This window comes from Sinocyclocheilus grahami, unplaced genomic scaffold (genome assembly GCF_001515645.1).
Source record: "Sinocyclocheilus grahami isolate Dianchi unplaced genomic scaffold, SAMN03320097.WGS_v1.1 scaffold878.1, whole genome shotgun sequence".
Taxonomy (NCBI): domain Eukaryota; kingdom Metazoa; phylum Chordata; class Actinopteri; order Cypriniformes; family Cyprinidae; genus Sinocyclocheilus; species Sinocyclocheilus grahami.
In genome coordinates, this window is record NW_015506057.1 from 14692 (window position 1) to 30778 (window position 16087).

General features: G+C 36.2%; 1 protein-coding gene and 1 long non-coding RNA gene across 5 annotated transcripts in view; both read left to right on the forward strand.

Annotated features, from left to right (window-relative positions):
* The first annotated feature begins 729 nt into the window (after positions 1-729).
* On the forward strand, positions 730-1215 carry LOC107563551 (uncharacterized). Its single transcript, XR_001606113.1, has 3 exons — positions 730-741; positions 958-1068; positions 1162-1215. It is a non-coding gene; the product is annotated as an uncharacterized lncRNA (long non-coding RNA).
* Positions 1216-7573: 6358 nt separating this feature from the next.
* LOC107563519 (mucolipin-2-like) overlaps positions 7574-16087 on the forward strand; it is a 14154-nt gene continuing 5640 nt past the window's right edge. Inside the window, exons 1-9 of one of the 4 annotated variants that reach the window (XM_016248416.1) lie at positions 7574-7681; positions 10145-10304; positions 10786-10959; positions 11411-11564; positions 11646-11724; positions 13469-13565; positions 13651-13750; positions 15072-15184; positions 15358-15507. In XM_016248416.1, the coding sequence (XP_016103902.1) occupies positions 7632-7681; positions 10145-10304; positions 10786-10959; positions 11411-11564; positions 11646-11724; positions 13469-13565; positions 13651-13750; positions 15072-15184; positions 15358-15507 (1077 nt within the window). In that variant the 5' untranslated portion in view covers positions 7574-7631. Of the gene's footprint in view, positions 7682-10144; positions 10305-10785; positions 10960-11410; positions 11565-11645; positions 11725-11880; positions 12333-12445; positions 12620-13070; positions 13225-13305; positions 13385-13468; positions 13566-13650; positions 13751-15071; positions 15185-15357; positions 15508-16087 lie in introns of those variants that run through there. The other 3 variants (XM_016248415.1, XM_016248413.1, XM_016248414.1) reach the window with 3 other exon arrangements.

Below are 16087 nucleotides of genomic sequence, written 5' to 3' on the forward strand. Positions count from 1 at the left end.
TATATAGACTCCAAGAGTTCAAGTTTTGTTTGAGTAACCGGATTTTGAATATTTGCGGTTTATGAATCTATAGGTGACAGTATTGTGACAATATATAACAACTCTCTTCCATCACGGGAAATGTTTAGCCATCAATGTGTTTCCACAAAAGCTGATTTTGAACTTTATATACATTTATAACAATCGACCAGTAGTTGTTTTACCAACAAGTTTGTTTTCTCTTCTGTTCCAGTGGAGATTATGAAGGTGTCATTCTGTTCATCGTTTGGTTTCTGGAGTTTGCTCATTTTTTGTAGTTTGTTTGTTATTGCAAATGCAAATATCCACCAGGATGATGAGGATGATGCATGGATTGATCCATATGACTCGATCAACTACGACTCAACGACAAAGTGCTTGAGAAAACCAGCAATGGTAAAACATTATTATACCATCGGGCAGTTTATTAATGCATTACAGTGCTTGCAGGACATTTAAATCCCTCCTCTTTAAATTTTTTCCATTGAAAATAGACTCCATTCAGACTTTGCATTGTAAATTATATCTAGGTATTTTAGGTTTTTACGAACTTTATAGTTTAAATGAAATTTAAAGGGATAGTTCCTCTGAAATTGAAAATTCAGCCACTGTTTCCTCACCTTGTTGTTCTAATGCCATATGACCTTCTTAATTTTTCAGACCGTGCAACAGTGTCCTGATGCATTTGAGTGGATCAATAAACTAGAGAGTTTGCAGAAAGAGGTGAAGAATATGTAAATACACCTGTGTTTAGTAGACCGCAATAACAAAATGATAGTGGCATGTTTTTTTGGACATGATACAATGGTAATTTCCATGGTAATTGGTAATGTCCTGAAGACTAGTATTGTACCATTTAGCACTTTGAATTACTGAAACTATGTATTGTATAATTATATCCATATTGTTATATTATATTATTGCTATATCTTTTTTTAGTTTGATGAACAGAAAAAGAAGGAGACCACCACCTCTATAAATCCAGTGTGTCTTCCAGTATTCAAGCGATTCCTTTCCAGGCTCCTTAAAGAAACTTCAAAACTCGGCCTGGTATGTGACTGACTGAGTTTTCTCCAGGGAACTGATTCAACATGAATCTACATTGGTTATGGTTTTACAACTTTTTCTGTTTTTAATCTTTAGCCTGCTGATGGACAGACATCCATGCATTATGACGCTGAAGTGAAGCTGTCCAAGCAGTCATGCACTGGGCTGAAACAACTGGACTGGAAGGACAGTTTATCAGGTAAGGTGATTAATGTTATTTATTCACCTGTATGTCATTCCAAACTCATTTGATGTGGAACATGAATTTAGAATTTTGAGGAATCTTGACAGATCTTTTTAAGCTCCAAAAAGAACACAAATGCACTAAGATAAAAGTAAAATGAAGCCAAAGATATTAAAGATAATTTATAATTCTGCTTTTGTGTTCCACTGAAGAGCCTATGGATTTTAGATTACATGAAGATGAGTAAATAATGACATATAATGATTTAGAGATGAAGTGTTGTTACTGCATGTTTTTTTTTTTTTTTTTTTAGAGTGGTACAGACAGACATGGACTCTTCAAGATGATCCTTGCAAAAAGTACTATGAGGTCCTGGTGGTGAACCCCATTTTGCTTGTGCCTCCAACAAAAGTTTGTATCTTTTAGTTTCCAACAACAGAAATTTAAGCTTGATAAGAGACTAGTTGTTGACTGATAATGGATACTGACTAATTAGCTGATCATTTAAGTATGTTGAATTAAAATATTCAGTGTAAAATAATCTGAACCTAATTGCAAAAAAACAGTACTATGAACCATTTAGATAAATGTAAAAAATCAAAACAAATAATAACACTTAAAAAAAAAACATTTATCCAAAGAGAGCACCGGAGATTTGTGTGTGTTTTTTTTTCTTTTTACAGAGATTAACCATTTTATTCAGCAAGAATGCATTAAATTGATTTAAAAGTGACAGTAGATACGTTTATATGTTATTTTTATGTTAAAAAGATCCCTATTTCACATAAGTGCTTTCAATCTTGCAAAAAATGTATCACAGTTTTTACAAAAATATGAAACAGCACAACTGTTTTCAAAACTGATAATAAGACATGTTTCTTGAGCATCAAATCATCATACTAGAATTATTTCTGAAGGATCATGTGACACTGAAGACAGGAATAATGATGCTGAAAACTTTTAGTTTTACTTTATGTTTGAGCAAATAAATACAACATGAGGTGAACATAAAAGATTTCCTTCAAAAACAAAAATTTTGAATGGTAGTGTATTCCAATATAAACACTCCAAGACAAAAAAAATATTGTTCTATAAATACAGTAAAAGCAGTAGATCAGTAGTCAGCATTTGTCGTAAATTTTCAGTTATATTATGTTATATAAACTGTTTAGTTTTAATATTTATTATATTGTTATTGTTCATCAGATATCTTATTGTTCCAAAAGCTGCTATGAGAGTTGTAACCAGAGGTGAACTGTATTTATAATAGATTTGTGGGGTTTTATTCTAGGCTATCACGTTCACCATAACGAGTTTCATCACAGACCCCTTGAAGCAAATTGGACAGGGAATCAGTGAGTTCCTCAGAGCCCTGCTGAAGGATCTACCAGTCACACTCCAGTTACCTGTGCTGCTCATCATTGCACTTGCCATCATTGTAAGAGCTGTGAACAGCAAACATACTGTAGGATCATTTATTTGTTATCATACTAAGGCATATTTGCTCCTCTCAGATGTTCATGTATGGAGGTGCTCAAGCAGCTATACATCAAGCAGTTTTCTTGCCTCAGCTCGGTGGGCAACAGGACCCGCCGCATCCTGCTGTAGGACAGCACCAAGCTCCTCAACTAGAGGCAGGGGCAGACGCTCCACAGTGAAGCCCTGCACGGGATGCAAATCAAGGCCCTAGCCCGGCCCTGGCCTGAGATGCTTAGGCCCTTGTCTGGCCCTTGTCTGATGGTGACATTTTTGCCCCAGGCCCCCAAATTGTACTTTTTGAAACTAAAGTTTACCCCAAACTAAACTGGGGGAAAGGCACTACTATGAAGCAAAGTTAATTTAGAATTAGAATAATTAACGGGTAATAACTTGTCTAAATGAGTGCAATAATTCCAAACAAATGTCCAATAAAATAAAATAAAAAATAAATATGTTTCCCTTTTGCCGCCCTGACTGTGATGGGCGCTAAGACGCCTGCCTAGTTCGCCTAGGCACGCACTGGCCCTGACCACATGTTTGATGAATTTAGCCTTTTCAAATCACTTGACTTGCCTTTTAAAAAATCCATAGATATAAAACAGTTAAAGCATATCACAATGTTAGTTTAAACGTATAACCTAGATAAATGTACGCTGTGTTAGGCGCATATCTAAGTGCGTGTGTAAGCCAAAGTGTGCTTAAAGGGTTAGTTGAAAATTAGCTTGTGTTTTACTCACCCTCGAGGCATCCTAGGTGTATATTACTTTCTTCTTTCAGACGATTCCAGTCGGAGTTATATTAAAAAATGTCCTGGCTATTCCAAGCTCTAGCATTGCATTCAGCAACAGTGAACAGTCCACAAGTCGTCAAATAAAGCGCGCACATCCATAATAAAACGTGCCTCACACCGCTCCTGGGGGTGAAATAAAACGCCGGTCATGAATTAGAAGTACAAACCGAGAATTTGCAAAGAAAAATGTCAGAGGATTTTAATATAAACCAAGAGGAGACTTTGGAAACTTTGCTTCCTTTGCTCCTATAAACAAACTTGAGACTAGAAAATCTCAGAGGCGCGCACGCTGCGGATACGTGCTGCGTCATCAATGATAGAGCGTGGAATAGCCAGGACAATTTTCAATATAACTCCGACTGGAATCGTCTGAAAGAAGAAAGTCATATACACCTAGGATGCTTCGAGGGTGAGTAAAACAGTCTAATTTTAATTTTTGGGTGAACTAACCCTTTAATGATAGTTCACCCAAAAATGAAAGTTCTGTCATTAATTACTCCCCCTCATGTCGTTCCAAACCCGTAAGACCCGTAAAAATTAAAATATTTTTTATGAAATCCGAGAGTTTTGTGACCCTGCATAGACAGCAAAGCAACTGAAATGTTTTATGGCCCAGAAAGGTAGTAAGAACATCGTTAAAATAGTCCATGTGACATCAGTGGTTCAACCGTAATTTTATGAAGCTACAAGAATACATTTTGTGCACAAAGAAAACAAAAATAATGACTATTTCTCATCTTCCGGGTCAGTCTCCTCCGCCATTCACGAGAGTACCACGACGCATGCTTGTAAACAAGGTGCAGCGCATCCGGGTTTTTACGGAAAAACGTTGGCTCGTCAGCATCATCACACGCATCACATGCAACCCTTTAAAACAGAACATGGAGACTCCAGCATGATAGAATTTTTTTCCTGAAGCAACTTACAATACGGTGTAATTTTTGCTCATGCAGTTAAGAGTTATACACTGAAAATATCAACAAAACGTTGTGTTTTTGTAAAATTTAAGAAAACAAACAGGATGTGCTTTCTGCTGTCTCAGTCTCCGACTGGAGCGCATCACAAAAATTAAACAAAACAGCGTACAGGCTGTATGATCAAATCGAAAACAAATACTTTCTGATTATATAATCCGTATGAAAGGTGTATCTCTTTGAAGGCACGTCCACTGTAGGCCTACTGCAGAGATGGCGATTCAACATTGTCAGCTTCATCTTTGCAGTCCACACACTGACTGAGAAAAAATAGTTTTAATAAATAATAAAAATATCTCCAGCTATTTTATTCTGACACAAAGTATCAGTAATAAAACGGACACGAAAGGACGTTAATTTCGTACTGTGCACTTGAATGCGGAAGGCTATAGCTAGCCTATCCAATTAAAGGCTCATTATGGTTTAGTATTTAAGTAATTAATATAAATGTGCGATTAACCGACTAATGGCTTAAATGAACGACTACTAGTTGACTAGAAAAACTGTTATTCAGGGAAGCTCTAGTTTTAATCCAGTCCTCGTTTTTTTATAACTCTTCCAGATGTGGTGAAGGCACGCTCGCGGCTGCTGCTGCTGGCGGGGACACTAAACAGTGTGCGAGACAGTCTTGACAGTCGCGGTAGCATGGTCTCAGGTTGTTTCCACCAGAGTAGCACATCTTTTCCATCACCTTAATTGATGGATGTCTAAATATATAAAAAGAAGGAGAAGCCTAAAGCAGACCCGATGCCCGTGTGAGCTTTGACAAATTAACCAAAGCTCGGCCCTAGGGGCGTAAATAAGTCGGGCCCCATTGGGTTCAGGATGAAATGCAGGGCTCCACTCCACAGCCGCCACAGATGCGCCAGGACAATAGAAACAATAATGTCCAGCGATGATGAGACTAATTTTCAGCAGCGGAATGGAGGGGCCTCCAGAAGTGAGCCTGAAACCAATGTGCCTTCTGCTCAAACAGATACAGTTACTTGTAAATTATTCCTGTGATGCATTTTTTCCCCAGGATTCATTGATGAATAGAAAGGTCAAAAGAACAGTATTTATTTAAATAGAAATATTTTGTAACAAATGTCTTTACAGTCACTTTTGATCAATTTAACAAAAGTATTAATTACTAATTTCTTACTGTATTCTACAGATAACATTTTGCAAGCTTAACACTGTACGTCTGTTTACATGATATTTTTTTATATTTAATGGTCTGTGATTCTGCGTTTATGTTTTACTATATTAAGGCAATAGTGCATGTACACGTGCATTATTCACTACATTGTGCTACAGTTGGACAATCGTTTTTCCTTCTGGAGCATCAGTGAGCGTTTGAACTTTTTGTAATTGTTACGTATGAGTTCCTCAGTTGTCCTCAGTGTGAAAAGATGGATCTCAAAAGAATACAGTCATTGTTGGAAAGGGTTCAAGGGTTCAGCAAAAGATGCTGGAAAGCCAAAGGATTTGTGAGACCTGAAGTATTTTTTTCTGAAGAACAGCGGGCAGTTTAACTGTTCAGGACTAACGAGGGACTCAAGAACAACTGCCACAGAGACTAATTTTCAGCAGCGGAATGGAGGGGCCTCCAGAAGTGAGCCTGAAACCAATGTGCCTTCTGCTCAAACAGATACAGTTACTTGTAAATTATTCCTGTGATGCATTTTTTCCCCAGGATTCATTGATGAATAGAAAGGTCAAAAGAACAGTATTTATTTAAATAGAAATATTTTGTAACAAATGTCTTTACAGTCACTTTTGATCAATTTAACAAAAGTATTAATTACTAATTTCTTACTGTATTCTACAGATAACATTTTGCAAGCTTAACACTGTACGTCTGTTTACATGATATTTTTTTATATTTAATGGTCTGTGATTCTGCGTTTATGTTTTACTATATTAAGGCAATAGTGCATGTACACGTGCATTATTCACTACATTGTGCTACAGTTGTACAATCGTTTTTCCTTCTGGAGCATCAGTGAGCGTTTGAACTTTTTGTAATTGTTACGTATGAGTTCCTCAGTTGTCCTCAGTGTGAAAAGATGGATCTCAAAATAATACAGTCATTGTTGGAAAGGGTTCAAGGGTTCAGCAAAAGATGCTGGAAAGCCAAAGGATTTGTGAGACCTGAAGTATTTTTTTCTGAAGAACAGCGGGCAGTTTAACTGTTCAGGACTAACGAGGGACTCAAGAACAACTGCCACAAAAAAAAAAACCGCTGTGGATCATCCAGGTAACAACATAAATGGATGTGTATAGTATCACTGGTTTTAGTCGTTATACTGACACCTTCTGGTCAGTATGTGTTAAGTTTGCTTACTAGCTACTGCAGCTTTACACAAAAACTGTAATTTTTTTTGTTTTCTCCATCTCATCCATCACACATATTCATAACGAACATGATTTGATAAAACCATGATGTGTGTTGTAGGGAGTTTCAGCAGTTACATTTTTTTCGTACATTTTTGCCAGTTTTTCCAGCTATACTCTTTCATTTTGATCAGATGATGTTGGCTCCATTTTTATGTTGGGTTTGCTTGTTTTGTTTACATTATGATTATGATTTTTGCCTTGAGCACTGGCTGAAAGCACTGTATAAAGTAGGCTAAACATTACTATTATTATTATTAACTCAGCTGGATTTGTCATATCAGCATAGTGGAATAAAGCTTTTCTTTTCTTTCTGGATGACTAGTAGACTAAATCTAGAGTCCTCATTGACTGTGAATTTATTTATCCCTCAAACTTCCTGCCTCTTTAACGTGGCAGCAATAATGCTTCAGCTTGGAAGCATTGCTAAAAAAATGTCATTTTTAACTGACCTTGGTTTACTTCATAAAAGCACACTTGCTGTATTAAAATAGCGTGTGGTCTGTTTGTGTTTATATTGAGACTTCCTAGCTCCTCAATCGATTCTTTGTGACGTTTCACAAGTCAGTGAGCAACTGAAAGAACGTTCTATTTCGTACAGTGAGGCCACGCCCATCGGGAATCCTCCTCGCTCCTGATTGGTCGATGTGCGCTGCTGAACGTGTTCCAGCTGTGAAGTCAAACGCGAGGATATTTAGTAATTTAGCGACCAAGGAACGCTAGTGGCTGGAAGCGTGTTTTGTCTTGGAGAACAGGTGGCATGGAAATGTCTGATAGGTACTGCCAGGGCACCAGGGTTGACGTGTCAAGGTAAGTTAGACAAGGTTTTATTTAAGACTTTATGTAAAATTATTTAGCATAAACGGTTATAAATTCACAAGTCGCGTTGTTATAGTTTAGGTCTAATAAAATACACGACACCGCAAAATTAAAATACTCTTCTGTATTTTTGCAAAGAGATTATTTAATAGGTTGTAATCTTACTTGTGTTTTACTCATTAAGTCAATAAACACTACAGTCTGTCAGTAACTACACACTCAGTGCTGTTGAGCAGGCAAACAGAGCCTTGGACTTGTATCCCTGGTAGTGTTTTTTTAAAGGACATGTAGTGCAAAGTTTTTGCAAGTATTCATAAAGACTCAGTTAAAGTTTAAGAAACGTTTATTGAGCAACTCATTTATCCTCCCTTTCCTCTTTTGTTCATTGACCCCTTCCATCTTCCTCATCTTAAACAGAACTCTGTCACATGTGTAATGTGTCACTCTAAGTTGATTTATCATCTGTTTGTGCTCAAATATATTTTTGTGACATCACAAATCACACTTATCAAACTGCATTCATGAGGATATACAAGACCAAGTATGATCAATGGCATACACACATCTGAATAAGAAGTGTATAGGCTATACTGTAATTTACATTGAATATCATTTCTGTATTGTTATTATTATTGTTGTTGTTTTTTTAATAAATGTTCTTCCTCTGCTAAATGCATAAATGTAATGATTGAAGATTCACTATTTATTAAATAATACATAACAGCAACAACAATTTATTATTAATATTATTATTAATATTAAAAATGCAATATTTTTAAATAATAGACAATATCGACATTAAAGGGGTCATATGATGCGATTTCAATTTTTCCTTTCTCTTTGAAGTGTTACAAGCTCTTGGTGCGTAAAGAAGATCTGTAAAGTTGCAAAGACTAAAGTCTCAAATCCAAAGAGATATTCTTTATAAAAGTTAAGAGTCAGCCACGCCTACCTAAAATGGCTCGTTCTAACACGCCCCCACATGTCTACATCAAGATGTGGGAAGATTTGCATAACGCCGCCCAAATGTTCACGCAAAGAAAGAAGGCATAACTTTTATTCTCGCTGTAGTATTGTTGCTGCCGCCACCGCCATGTGGTGAAGGCGCTGTGTGCTTCGTTGTGAAAGCGAAACTATTTTGTTTGGTCTTCCAAAAGAGGACACGACTAGAAATCAGTGGTATTTACAACACTGTTCCAGAACAGTTTAACACAGGGGTGCCCAAACTCGGTCCTGGAGGGCTGGTGTCCTGAAGAGTTTAGCTCCAACCCCAATTAAACACACCTGAACCAGCTAATCAAGCTCTTACTAGGCATACTAGAAACTTATAAAACCTAAAAAAGGCAGGTGTGTTGGGGCAAGTTGGAGCTAAACTCTGTAGGACACCAGCCCTCCAGGACCGAGTTTGGGCACCCCTGGTTTAACCCAAATATTCAGATGTGTGCAGCGCATTTTATGGAGGACTGTTTCCTGATACTGGAAGAGTAGACTACAATGCCGGCTGTTCTGACTCACAGACTGTAAGTACGTTTTTTATATTTAAAGAATTTGCCACTGACGATTCAAATGAGTTTTGAGCAGTGTAGAGCAGTGCTTGTTGTTTGTCATTTCTCCGATCACAAATGCAGACAGGGTTTTATGTTTACGCGGCGCGATGCAACGCAACGCGTAAAAAGACAGTATAAGTCATTATAATCCATAATTATGTTCCCACTGGATGCAACAAATGCCTCGTTTATAATGGGTTGTAATGTTTTTGTCTCGTCGCCCCGGCCGGGACACGGCATCACAGTATGTGAGGGGCGTAACATTTCCGTCACATGCTTGAGGTATTCGGCCAATCACAACACACTGGATAGCTGGCCAATCACAGCACACCTCGCTTCAACGCGTTTCAGAAAGGCGGGGCATAGAAGAGAAACAATAATGTACACTATGTGGAAAATAATGTGTTTTTTTTTACCTTAAACCGCATAAACATTTCATTACACCAAATAATGTTCTTTTTAGCAACATCTTTAATATTAATAATTGTTGTTGTTTTTGGAAAGTCAATATTTATTAAATAATATATTAATATAATATAACTATAATATAATAACACAATAATAATAATAATAATGACAATAATAAATTACTTATTATTAATAAATATTAGATATTATTATTAATAGTTATTATTATATTGTGTAACAGTAAAACTTTTAAGTTTTCTACTTTTTTTATTTGTTCCACATTTTAGAAAAACATTGAAGTAATTAAAACACAAAATCTAATGACCAAAAAATAAAAACCATCCTGTAGTTGAGCTTTTTCCCCCCCAAGTATTCTGTACACGTGTTGATTGCTTTTTCCTTAACCTACCAACCATCTATTTAATTTTTTAAATGTTTTTTATGTTTTCTGAAGAATGAAAAATTCAATCAGAATCATTTATTGAATATTTTAATACAGTGTCTCCACATCCATGGCCACTGATCCCACGACAGAGGAGATACTGAGAGATGACTTGCGGTTTTACTTCATGAACCCTTGTGAGAAGTACAGAACCCGGCGACAGTTACCATGGAAATTAGCAGTGCAAATTTTGAAAATATTCATGATTACACTCCAGGTATTTATTGGGCTACCAGTTTGCTTAAAGCTGAAATGTGCAATTGTGGTTTGATTTTTGTTAAATACTTTTGTATCCCAGCTTAATATGCAGAGTCCACTACAAGTAAGCCTGTCTTCCCCCTAAAAAGGTGTCTGTGGTGTTTTCTGCTTGTTTAAGAATCCCAACAAGCTTAGGACAGCAAAAGAAGCTCAACCACTCAATTGTTTGTTTGACCAATGGAAGGCAGGGAAAGTGGTCAGGAAACCTGTTTGAACAGTCACTATTTTTGCAATTCTGTTTGTTGATGCTATTTGTGCAGAAATGACACACTTCAGCTTTAAATGTAATCTTTTTTTGACATATTGGAGGATTTGCCACTAAACATGGTATTTTTGTTTTTGTAAATTATCATTAACATAATTGAATTTTCTAAAAGCTACAGTAGGCTTAAAGCCTCCAGCCATACTAAAAACATCTCCTCCTCTATTTTTTTTCAAAGCTCATACTGTTTGGACTAAAAAACCAACTTGTGGTGTCCTACAAGGGGGAGAACCTGATGGCCTTTAAGAATTTGTTTCTGAAGGGCTACAGTGGTGTGGACGAGGATGACTACAGTATTTCTGTCTACACCAAACAGAGTGTGTATGATAGTTTACACTATGTGATAGATCAGGTTTGTATTCGTTTTTCATTTATCTTGCTTTTTGTTCTCCAAAACGTTTTCTCTTCCGTTACTTTATTAGCGTTAATTATGTTGCATGCAATTCTGTTGGTCTTATACTGACACCTAGTGGTGTGGATGAAGCATCGCGTGAAATCAAAAGGTTTCAGTTGTCTTTGTCAAGCCAAATCAAATCAGTCTGCTGTGATTCTTTTTGTGTGAGAGAAAATGCCTGTTAATAGGAAGATTATTCTGATAAAGCAAATAATGTTTAACTGGTCATGTGATTTCAAAATGTCTGCCCCCATGAGGCGACCCTCTCCGTGTAAACTAAAGCGGGTTTATCTAAGTGAGTGGACGCAATTATGAACATATTTATCAAAAGTGCTACTCTTTTCTTTATGTGAGGAAATAAAAAAAGTTAAAACTTGCTTAATATAATATTTATTTATCTGTTCAACAGTATTCCCAGTTAGGAAACCTGTCTGTAGGTCCTGCTAGTTATGCTGAAGAGAATGGAGAGTTTCTGCCCTTGATCATCTGTAAGAAGAGCTACAAAAGAGGCAGCGTTGAACCGTCTGAGGAACCGTATGATATTGATGCAGAGCTTGAAACAGGTTACACGTTTTTCAGAAAATGTGACAATCTAGTATAAACCATATGGCAGTGCATAAACTGTACATTTTTGTCTTTTCCAGATTGCTTAACTCTTGATCCAGAGTCCTCTAAAACATGGAGAATGAACAATGCTTCATTTTTTGAGTTGGAATTTTATAGGTTTGTGAACCTTAACTATATAACCGAAACATTTAAACAATACTCTTAATAATGGTTTCAATTATGGTTTTGGTTGGAATACAGGCTTGTCGATATTGAGATCACTTTCGATCTCAAAGGAATCAACTTGAAAACTGTTCGTTCTCATTCATGAACCCTTGTGAGAAGTACAGAACCCGGCGACAGTTACCATGGAAATTAGCAGTGCAAATTTTGAAAATATTCATGATTACACTCCAGGTATTTATTGGGCTACCAGTTTGCTTAAAGCTGAAATGTGCAATTGTGGTTTGATTTTTGTTAAATACTTTTGTATCCCAGCTTAATATGCAGAGTCCACTACAAGTAAGCCTGTCTTCCCCCTAAAAAGGTGTCTGTGGTGTTTTCTGCTTGTTTAAGAATCCCAACAAGCTTAGGACAGCAAAAGAAGCTCAACCACTCAATTGTTTGTTTGACCAATGGAAGGCAGGGAAAGTGGTCAGGAAACCTGTTTGAACAGTCACTATTTTTGCAATTCTGTTTGTTGATGCTATTTGTGCAGAAATGACACACTTCAGCTTTAAATGTAATCTTTTTTTGACATATTGGAGGATTTGCCACTAAACATGGTATTTTTGTTTTTGTAAATTATCATTAACATAATTGAATTTTCTAAAAGCTACAGTAGGCTTAAAGCCTCCAGCCATACTAAAAACATCTCCTCCTCTATTTTTTTTCAAAGCTCATACTGTTTGGACTAAAAAACCAACTTGTGGTGTCCTACAAGGGGGAGAACCTGATGGCCTTTAAGAATTTGTTTCTGAAGGGCTACAGTGGTGTGGACGAGGATGACTACAGTATTTCTGTCTACACCAAACAGAGTGTGTATGATAGTTTACACTATGTGATAGATCAGGTTTGTATTCGTTTTTCATTTATCTTGCTTTTTGTTCTCCAAAACGTTTTCTCTTCCGTTACTTTATTAGCGTTAATTATGTTGCATGCAATTCTGTTGGTCTTATACTGACACCTAGTGGTGTGGATGAAGCATCGCGTGAAATCAAAAGGTTTCAGTTGTCTTTGTCAAGCCAAATCAAATCAGTCTGCTGTGATTCTTTTTGTGTGAGAGAAAATGCCTGTTAATAGGAAGATTATTCTGATAAAGCAAATAATGTTTAACTGGTCATGTGATTTCAAAATGTCTGCCCCCATGAGGCGACCCTCTCCGTGTAAACTAAAGCGGGTTTATCTAAGTGAGTGGACGCAATTATGAACATATTTATCAAAAGTGCTACTCTTTTCTTTATGTGAGGAAATAAAAAAAGTTAAAACTTGCTTAATATAATATTTATTTATCTGTTCAACAGTATTCCCAGTTAGGAAACCTGTCTGTAGGTCCTGCTAGTTATGCTGAAGAGAATGGAGAGTTTCTGCCCTTGATCATCTGTAAGAAGAGCTACAAAAGAGGCAGCGTTGAACCGTCTGAGGAACCGTATGATATTGATGCAGAGCTTGAAACAGGTTACACGTTTTTCAGAAAATGTGACAATCTAGTATAAACCATATGGCAGTGCATAAACTGTACATTTTTGTCTTTTCCAGATTGCTTAACTCTTGATCCAGAGTCCTCTAAAACATGGAGAATGAACAATGCTTCATTTTTTGAGTTGGAATTTTATAGGTTTGTGAACCTTAACTATATAACCGAAACATTTAAACAATACTCTTAATAATGGTTTCAATTATGGTTTTGGTTGAAATACAGGCTTGTCGATATTGAGATCACTTTCGCTCTCAAAGGAATCAACTTGAAAACTGTTTGTTCTCATGAGCTGCCAGACTGTTACACATTTTTTGTGAAGGTAAGGTCCAGTTTCAGGGATAATAATCCATTCATACCCATTTTAGCTTGAATTACTTGAATAAATCCAATTGAATTCTTTGCAGATTGACTTTGATAACAGTTGTCATAGCGGGAAGGTGAAATTGACCATTGATTTCGATGCGGTTAGTAGTGTGTGCAAAAACTGGAAGATTTCAGGAACTGGTATGTGAAAAATCATCAACTACAATAAATGCTTATGGTCAATGATTACTTGAAATACGCCTTTAATAGGGGTGCAACGGTTCAACTTTTTGTTGAACAAAAATGCTTTTTGTTCAATCGGTTTGTATCACGGTTTTAGAGTCACAGTTTCGGAACGGTTCGGTATGTGCTATGTTTAGGGAAAAAAAGCAATATTGTCAAATAAAAATAAAGAAAATAAGAACAAATAATCTAACTACAAGCAACAGCACAAATAAATGCGATAGAGCAAAGATACAAATAAAATAAACAGTGCTTTTCAGGTTTTTTAGGTAGGTCTAACAGTTTTTGAAATTGAATAAAGTAATCAAATGTAAAACTACATTGCATATTTGACTGTATAAATTAAAAATGATTCCTTATTAAAGTTATTCAACCAAGAGCAGTGAGTGATTTCCGTGTTGTTGCTGCTTAATTAACTTTAAGAAAGTGCTGTCACTTTAAGAGAACGCACTGATACTGTTTGTTCAGCCGACAATGTCTGCTAGGATACTCACCAACATGGGCATTTTGACATAATTTTTGTGTGAATTTGTCCATTCAAGCACAATACTTCAAAGATAGCTTAATATTTGCACGCGTTCTGAAACGCGGGTTCACACTGGTTCTGAGATCTTCCCACTGCGCACGCGAGTTCACGTCTTTTGGCTCTTTAATATTTAAACTGGCAAGGCTTAAATGAGTTTAGTTTAAACCAGTGGTTCTCAAACCTCTCCATGGAGTACCCCCAACCCTGCACATTTTGTATGTCTCCCTCATCTATCACACCTGATTCAACTCACCAGCTCATTAGTGGAGACTGCAAGACCTGAAGTGGGTGTGTCAGATAGAGGGAGACATACAAAATGTGCAGTGCTGGGGGTACTTCATGGAGAGGTTTGAGAACCACTGGTTTAAACACAGATAGCAAGGTGTGCTGTTCAGGTCTCACCTGCGCTATCAACACGTGATGACGGCATAAATTACAGTTATTCCAGCATAAAGCACTCGCATTGATTAAAGAGTGACTGGTTTGTCCACGTATTGTTTTTTCTCTCTCATCGCTCTTGTTGTAATGTATTGGGAAGCCAGAATTTGTATCCATCAACAGAATCATGCATTAGCCAAACTCTAACAAACCATATTACAGATGCATTGTCAGATTTAAGTTGAACCGTGGTCCTAGTGAACCGTGTGTGGAGAACAGTACGGTTAAATTTTTTTTACTGAGATCCGTTGCACCCCTAGTTTTTAATGTTATGGCATAGCCATGTGGATTTTTATGGTTTGTTGTCTTTTTCAGCTCAGAAAAGCACTCACTACCTCCTGATCTTTGATGGCTTTGTTATTATAGTCTGTCTGAGCTCTGCAGTGCTCTGCACACGTTCTATTATACTAGCTGTGAGGTTACTTCAGGTAAACCTAGCTGCATTGAAGCCTGTCAATATTACAGATACGTTAAACATTTTTATAATCTACATCAGTTATTTTTGATGTTCTGTCATAGTGACTCAATGTGAACTCATGCCGTTCTGATCATTTTGTGCCCGGTCAGTGTTTCCTTCATGTGTCACTTCCTCTCTCTGCAGCGGTTTTCTAGCTTCTGTCTTGAGAATTATAATCAGAAAGTGTGTGAAGATGATCAGAGGGAGTTCTTGAATGGCTGGTACATCTTGGTGATCATCAGTGATGTTATGGCCATCATTGGATCGATACTAAAAATGGAAATACAGGCTAAGGTGCTTTTACTTTTTAAGAATATATTTTTGCTGATTAATTTGATATTTACACGATCTGAAAAATTGCAGAGGAAGTTGTAGTTCCCCAAATAAAAAAAAAATGCTGATTATATTGCATGTTATTAGTTAATCTATGGGAGAAATCACTCCCACCCATAAAAATATTCAAAAGATTTTTTGTATTTTATTTCCCAATATAATGTTGATTCACTTTATTTGTAATAAAGTTTATTTAAATGTAATTCAACATATTATATTAATTGCTTATATTAAACACTTTATAGTTTAAATATTTGTTTTTATTTTTATGTATTTATCATATTAATATAAAAATTGTTTATGCTTTAAAATTATTTATTGTGAAGTAATTTATATTTGGAAGGAAAATATACTTAATTTTTATGAAATATTAGTATAAAAATAGACAAATATTTTTTATCATTAATCTTTTTGGGAAATTGTGCTTTTTATTGACTATCATTTTATATTTTGGGAGAAATATTAGAATTTTTAATACAATCATTCATTTATTAATTTGTACTTATTTTTGGTAAGATAATCGAATGTACTTAATTAGAGA